At 49.5% G+C, this 8,015-nt stretch overlaps 1 protein-coding gene across 1 annotated transcript; it reads left to right on the forward strand.

Moving 5' to 3' along the window:
* Positions 1 to 413: 413 nt before the first annotated feature.
* On the forward strand, positions 414 to 7,190 carry LOC123018233 (the record flags this gene model as incomplete). The annotated part of the gene is made up of 2 exons (XM_044420093.1): positions 414 to 881; positions 6,795 to 7,190. Coding segments are annotated over 2 exons (864 nt in total), but the record flags the coding sequence as incomplete, so codon positions are not given.
* Positions 7,191 to 8,015: the final 825 nt, after the last annotated feature.

Below are 8,015 nucleotides of genomic sequence, written 5' to 3' on the forward strand. Positions count from 1 at the left end.
CACTCATTTCACATGCTAGCAAAGTTATGCTCAAAATCCTACAAGCTAGGCTCCAGCAGTATGTGGCCCGAGAACTACCAGAAGTACAGGCAGGATTTCAAAGAGGGAGAAGAACTAGAGATCAAATTGCCAACATATGCTGGATCATGGAGAAAGCTAGGGAGTTCCAGAAAAACATCTACTTCTGCTTCGTTGACTATGCTAAAGACCTGGATTGTGTGGATCACAACAAATTGTGGCAAGTTCTTAAAGAGATGGGAGTCCCAGACCGTCTTATTTGTCTCTTGAGAAACCTATATGTGAGTCAAGAACCAACAGTGATAACTTGACATGGAACCACTGATTGGTTCAAAATTGAGAAAGGAGTTTGGCAAGGCTGTATACTGTTGCCCTGCCTATTTAACTTATATGCAGAGCACATCATGAGAAAGGCGGAGCTAGATGAGTCACCAGTTGGAATTAAGATTGCTGGGAGAAGTAACAACTTCAGATATGCAGATGATACCACTCTCATGGCAGAAAGTGAGGAGGAACTGAAGAGCCTCTTGATGCAGGTGAAGGAGGAGAGTGCAAAAGTTGGCTTGAAACTCAACATTAAGAAAACTAAGATCATGGCATCTGGTCCTCTCACTTCCTGGCAAATAGATGGGGAAGAAATGGAGGTAGTGACAGATTTTATTTTCCTGGGCTCCAAGATCACCGCAGACGGGGACTGCAGCCAAGAAATTAAAAGATGCTTGCTCTTGGGGAGGAAAGCTATGGCAAATCTAGACAGCATACTAAAAAGCAGAGACATCATCCTGCCAACAAAAGTGTGTATAGTCAAGGCTATGTTTTTCCCAGTTGCAATGTATGGCTGTGAAAGCTGGACCATAAGGAAGGCTGAGCGCCTAAGGATTGAGGCCTTTGAATTGTGGTGCTGGAGAAGACTCTTGCAAGTCCCTTGGACCACAAGGCAATCAAACCGGTCAGTCCTAGAGGTGATCAACCCTGACTGCTCTTTAGAAGGCCAGATCCTGAAGATGAAACTCAAATACTTGGTCATCTAATGAGAAGGAAGAACTCCCTGGAGAAGAGCCTAATTCTGGGAACAATAGATGGCAAAAGAAGAAGGGGATGGCAGAGGATGAGGTAGCTAGATGGAATCACTGAAGCAGTTGGCGTGAGCTTAAGTGGACTCCGGGGGATGGTGGAGGACAGGAAGGCCTGGAGGAATGTTGCCCATGGTGTCGCGATGGGTCGGAAACGACTTTGTGACTAACAACAACAACAATCACCAAATAGATTAGCAAAAATGTTTTCAAATATGTCAAATAGGTGTTGGAAATGTAATAAAAAACCTGGTACTTTTGATCATATGTGGTGGACTTGTGATAAAGCAAAAAAATACTGGGTTAAAATACATAGTTGGCTTGGGACAAAGGCATGTAATCTTTAAGCCTGAATTATTTCTGTTAGGCACTTTACCTGATGATTTTGACAAACAAAGTATATCTTTGACTTTACATTTAATCACAGCGCCGAGGATTGTATTTGCACAACACTGGAGGAATGAGGAAATACCAACGGAAGAATCGATATTAAACAAGATATTGGATTGTACAAGATTGACTTTGTCTCTCAAGGGGAAAGAAGAAACATACTATTACCAAACTTGGGACTTCTTTTATCAATGGCTAGAGAAGTGGGATTACACTTGGGGCTGAAATATATAGTAATTGTAGAGAATAAGATAATAATCCAGTAAGTCCGATGTCTTTTAAATGATGGTTTGTTTTATTTGTAGAAAAACAATAACATTTTTTTTTAAAAAAAGAAAAGTTTCCTCACTGTCAGAACTATATGACAGTGGAACCAGTTGCCTAGAAAGGTCATGGACTCTCTCACCCTAGAGACCTTCAAGGTGAAATTGGACAGTCATCTGAGTGGGATGGTATAAATTGGTGTCCTGCACCAACAGGGTGTTGGACCTAATGCCCTTCATGGCTCTTTCCAACTCTACTATTCTACAATTCTATGATCAACTTGGCGCCAGGCAGGAAAGAGCTAGAACCCTTCCCGCAGTCAAGAAATGGCCTAGTCATTTCCATTTCTGCAGAAGAAAAAATGCAAGAAGAGTTTTGGGAGTTAATTTAACTAACTGTGTGATGTGTCATATTAGCTGGTGGCCTTTAAGGTAGAGAATTTAAATTGGGACAAAGACTGTTTGGGGTATGCCATCACTGTAATTTCATGAAGTTAGGAGGACGTCTGAACATTGCAACCAATGATGCATAATAGTACTAGAACATAGAATAGCTTCCTGTTACTACTGTACTTATCTGTGCACTAGAAAGGTGAAATGCTTGCAGCCCTTTGGCCATAAGAACAGTAACTCTGAATGGAGAGAACAGGAATTTATGCTACATTAGATGATTCTGTGGACATTTCATTTGCTGTGTCACACTTCACCTAAACAGAAAAGGGATACATTGTTATATATGTTGTTGTTCAGCTCTTCAGTCTGACTATAAGTGATCCTATGGGCCAAATCTCACCAATCTTTCCAATCCTGTGCCACCTCTTTCAGCTGAACTACCCTCTGGCCACATCCTCTTAGATGGAGTCTAGCCACCTTGCTCTTTGGCAACTTGCTTTTCTCTTGCTGCTGAGCAGTCCAAGCATTATATCTTTTTCTAATGCGCTTGATCTCATAACGTGGCCAAAATGCATGAGTCTCAGCTTTGTTATCTTGCTGACCAGGGACGCATCTGCTCCAGCACCTCCTTGTTTGTGTCTCCCACTTGTTTGTGTCTCCCGCACAGGAGCCTATGTCAACACCACAGTTCAAATGAGTCAATTTCTCTCTTGTCTAGCATTTTCATTGTCCAACTTTCATAACCATAGGTTGCAATAGGAAAAATGACCACTTGGACCAATCTGCACTCACTTGTTCAGCTGATGTTCTTGTTTTTCCACATTCAGTTCATGCTTGTTGTTGCCTTACGACCTAGTAAAATTTGTTGCTTTATTTCTGGACTGCATTCACCACTGTGAGTAATCAGTGATCCCAGGAAAGTGAATTTTTCCTCCACATTTCCTCCACATTCAATTTCCACATTATCAACTGCTATCTTGATTACTTCATTCTGTGCATTTGTCAAGATCTTCATCTTTTGGATGTTCAGGAGGAGGCTGAACTTCTCACTCTCTTCTTTGATTCTTTGCATCAATTGCATTAGACCTTCCTGGGTTTCTGAGAGGAAGGTCCTGTCATCAGCATACTGGAGGTTGTTGATGGTTCTCCCTCCAATCTTTATCCCGACTTTTGATTCTTGAAGATCCATCTTTCTCATGATTGCTTCAGCAACAAGTTGAACAGAAAAGGGGAGAGAATATATCCTTATCGGACTCCTTCTCAACCCTGAACCAATCCATGTCCCCATATGGTGTTCTTACAAGTTGCTTGCTGGTTTGTATATAGTGACTGCAGCAACCTGACCAGATGTGTTGGTACGCACAGGACTTATAGTGCTTTCCACAACTTTATTTATTTATTTAGAAAATTTCTATGCTGCCCCATTCGCTGAAGCCTTGGGGTGGCTCACAAATATATCAATTAAAATGTTATACAATAAAAATATAAAACAAGTTATCAATGTAAAATAAGTTGCCCTGGCCAAAGAATAAAATAAATAAATAGTATTAACAGTTAAAATGACATTTGAATAAAAAGGTTTTCGCCTGGCACTGAAAAACAAATAACGACGGCGCCAGGTGGACCTCTCTGGGGAGCGCATTCCATAGATTGGGCGCCACCACAGAGAAAGCCCTCCTCCGAGTACTTACCCTCCTAATTTCCTTCATGGAGGGTTCCTGGAGAAGGGCCTCTCCCACAGATCTCAAGGGGGTGGGTGGGCATATATGGGCGTAAGCGCTCCTTCAGGTAACCAGGACCCAAGCCATTTAGGGCTTTATAGGTCATCACCAACACCTTGAATTGGGCCCGGACTTCAATGGGAAGCCAGTGAAGCTGACAGAGGACTGGAGTCATGTGAACATAACGCCCAGTCCCTGTCAGCAGCCTGGCAGCTCTATTTTGAACCAATTGAAGTATCCGGACCGTCTTCAAGGGTAGCCTCACTTAGAGCATGTTACAGAAGTCAAGGCGGGAAGTCACCAACGCGTGTGTCACTGTCGCCAGACAGTCATACTCCAGGTAGGGGTGCAGCTGATGGATCAGCCGAAGCTGAAGGAAAGCGCGCCTCACCACTGCTGTCACCTGAGCTTCCAATGAAAGCTCTGGGTCAAGGAACACTCCCAAGCTGCGAACCTTGTCCCTAAGAGGGAGTGCAACCCCATTCAGGACTAGGTTCAATTCACCCTCACCGAAGCCCGATCCGCCAACCAACAGGACCTCCGTCTTGTCTGGATTGAGCTTCAGTTTATTGGCCCTCATCCAGCCCATTACCTCGGCCAGGCACCGGTTAAGCACAGCCACTGCCTCACCCGGATTGGTGGAAAATGAGAGGTAGAGCTGGGTATCATCAGCATACTGATGATTCCGCAGCCCACACCTCCTGATGACCTCTCCCAGCGGTTTCATGTAGATGTTAAACAGCAAAGGGGACAAAATGGGCCCCTGCGCTACTCCATGGCATAGCTGCCATGGCGCAGAGCCATAGTCCCCCAGCACCACCTTCTGGAATCGGTCATTGAGATAGGAGCGGAACCACTGCAAAGCAGTGCCTCTGACCCCCAATCCCGCTAGCCTATCCAGAAGGATACCATGGTCGATGGTATCGAAAGCTGCTGAGAGGTCCAGAAGAACCAACAGGGATGCACTCCTCCTGTCCTTCTCCCCGCACAGGTCATCGTACAGGGCGACCAAGGCAGATTCAGTACCATACCTGGGTCTGAAGCCGGACTGAAATGGGTCCAGAGAATCAGTTTCATCCAAGAGTGCTTGGAGTTGTCCCGCCACCACCCGCTCCAACATCTTGCCCAGAAACGGGATGTTGGCCACTGGTCTATAATTAGTGGCCATCTCTGGATCCAGTGACGCTTTCTTTAGGACCGGTCGGACTACCGCCTCCTTTAAAGGGGCAGGCACCCGACCCTCCCTCAGAGAAGCGTTAACCACTTCCAAGATACAGATCCCAATCCTGTGCTTGGAGTTATTTATTAACCAAGACGGGCAAGGGTCCAGTAGGCAAGTGGTGGGACTTACTCGTCCAAGCACCTTGTCCACATCATCAGGCCACAATAACTGAAATTCATCCATTAATTTTGTACCAGACAGTGGCATTGGTATCTCCCCAGAAACCTCTGAGTCTCTAGAAGAGTCTAGCTCGTGACGAATCTGAGTGATTTTCTCCCTGAAATGCTTGGCAAAGTCATCACAGTGGGCCTTCGAGGGTGGAACCAGATCTTTCTTGGGACCTGGATGAACCAGGCCTTGCACCACTCGCCGGACGGCATTTTGAGGAGGCAATGGAAACGGAAAAGAATTTGTTTTTCACTGCCCTCACCGCCACAGCATAGGCCCGATAATGGGCTCTCAAGTGTGTTCAGTCAGATTCATCCCGTGATCTCCTCCACCTACGCTCTAGCCGTCTCCCAGCCTGCTTCATCGCCCGCAATTCAGGTGTATACCAGGGGGAAGAGTGGGCTCTGCCCAGCGGGAGAGGATGCTTAGGAGCGATCGTGTCAACAGCCCTGGTCATCTCCCAGTTCCACAGTTCGACCAGAGCCTCGACAGGAGCACCAGTCTTGTCAGCCGGAAACTCCCCCAGGGCCTTCAGGAATCCATCTGGATCCATCCGGCTCCGGGGGTGGACCTGCACAATCAGGTCCGCACCCTTACAGAGGGAGAGACTGCTCTCGAGCACAAACCTCACCAGGAAGTGATCTGACCATGACAGGGGTGCCAGACATAAATTTCTTACCCTCAGACCACCCTCTTCCTGCCCCGTCAAGAAAACCAGGTCCAGAGTGTGTCCACGCTCATGGGTCGGGCCGGTGACATATTGAGACAGCCCCATGGCCATCTTGGAGGCCATGAAGTCCTGAGCTGCCCTGGTCAGACCAGTCTCAGCATGGAGATTGAAGTCCCCCAGGACCAACATCCTGGGGGTCCTCAACACCAGGTCCGAGACGATCTCCGTCAGCTCAGGCAGGGAGACTGTTGGGCATAAGGGTGCACGGTACACCAACAGAATCCCCAGTCTGTCTCAGTCGCCCAATACCAAGTAGAGGCACTTGAAGGGACTGGAAGTCCCGTGAGGGAGATGGAGGCTCGGTAAACCAAAGCGACCCCCCTCCCCTCCGGGCATGAACGGTGCTGAACCAGATACCCGGGCAGGCACATTTGAGAGAGGGCGACATCCCTCCCCTCCCGCCCAGGTCTCCGTTTTGCAAGCCAGGTCGGCCCCCTCATCCACAATCAAGTCATGGATGAGGGAAGAATTATTGTGGACCAACCTGGCATTGAGCAGCAGCACCGTCAGGCCCGAGGGGCGGTTGACAAGACTACCTGGAACCCTCTGGCTGGGGGCAAAACCAGAAGGAGGAGCAGGTGTCAGCCATCTGTCCCTCCTTCTTCTACATGGACACGTTAAGCCCCCACCGCTGTAACGTCCATTGCCCATGACCACCCCAATGGCAGTGCCCACGCGCTCCCCAAGAAACACAGATGTCGACATGGCCAGGGACGACTCCATAAAAACAAATTAAAATACAATAAAATTATAAAAACAATCAAAAACTCCCCATTTCCCCCCAATACAAAATTAAACTTCCCCCAACCAACCTAGTCCCCCACCAGCCCAGTCTCGCACGGCCACAAATGGCCACAAATGGCAGCACCGCCCTTTGGCTGTCGCCCTTCGGCCGCCGGCCAGAGGCCACTGGCCCCAGGCCGTGTCTGGCGAGTTAAGCCGGCGCCCGCCCGCACACCCCGCCCCAATCCGGCGTCGTTCTTACTGGCACCGGCAGGGGGGAGCAGGGAGGTGCGCGGAAACCTGTCCAGCAGCAAGATGGCGGTGCCCTCCTCTGTGCCATCGGCGGCGGGCCTGGCATGGCCCTGGTGTCCTCCGTGCCCGGGTGGCCCAGCGATGGCCGTGGGAGCGGTGTCAGCTGGCCCCCGGCTTGGCGGTGTGCCCCAGTCTGGTGGCAGCGACAGCGACAGCGTGGCGCAGCAGGTGGTCTGAGCCGCGGAGCATGGCAGATGTTCGGGGGGGAGGGAGCTCCAAGCCCGCCCAGCCCCAGGCCACGTCCGGCGGGTTAAGCTGGTGCCCACCTGCGCGCCCCGCCCCAATCCGGCATCGCTCTCACCGGCACCGGTGGGGGGTGAGCAGGGAGGGGCGCAGAAACCCGTCCGGTGGCAAGATGGCGGCGCCCTCCTCCGCTCTGTCAGCGGCGGGCCTGGCATGGCCCTGGCGTCCTCCGTGCCTGGGTGGCCCAGAGATGGCCGCGGGAGCGGCGTCAGCTGGCCCCCGGCTTGGCGGTGCGCCCCAGTCCGGCGGTGGCTGCAGCGACGGCGACAGCGCGGCGCAGCGCGGCAGGTGGTCCGAGCCACAGAGCGCGGCGGATGTTCGTGGGGGGAGGGAGCTCCAAGCCCCCTTGTCATGATCAATGCAGTCAAGGGCTTTCATGTAGACAAAACAGCACAGGTAAATGTTCTTTTGATATTCTTGAGATTTCTCCATAATCCAGGACAAATTTGCCATATGGTTTCAAGTGTCCTGGCCTCTTCGGAAGCCTGTTTGGACTTCAGGTAGTTTCCTTTCTATGATAGATGCCAGTTGTAGAGTTTTAAGGAGAATTTTGCTAGCATGAGGTATGAGGACAATTGTGCAGTAGTTAGAACAGTCCTTTGAGTCATCTTTTTTTGGAATGTGAATGAAGATTGAGTGCTTTCAATTCCCTAACCATGTGTTGGTTTCCCAGATTTTATGGCACAAGGCTGTAATGGTTCTGATTGGTTCATGCTGCAGCACTGCAGGGATGTTGTCAATGCCTGGTGCTTTGCTGTT

The sequence above is a fragment of the Varanus komodoensis genome, unplaced genomic scaffold (genome assembly GCF_004798865.1).
Source record: "Varanus komodoensis strain SLA01 unplaced genomic scaffold, ASM479886v1 scaffold11, whole genome shotgun sequence".
Classification (NCBI taxonomy): Eukaryota; Metazoa; Chordata; class Lepidosauria; order Squamata; family Varanidae; genus Varanus; species Varanus komodoensis.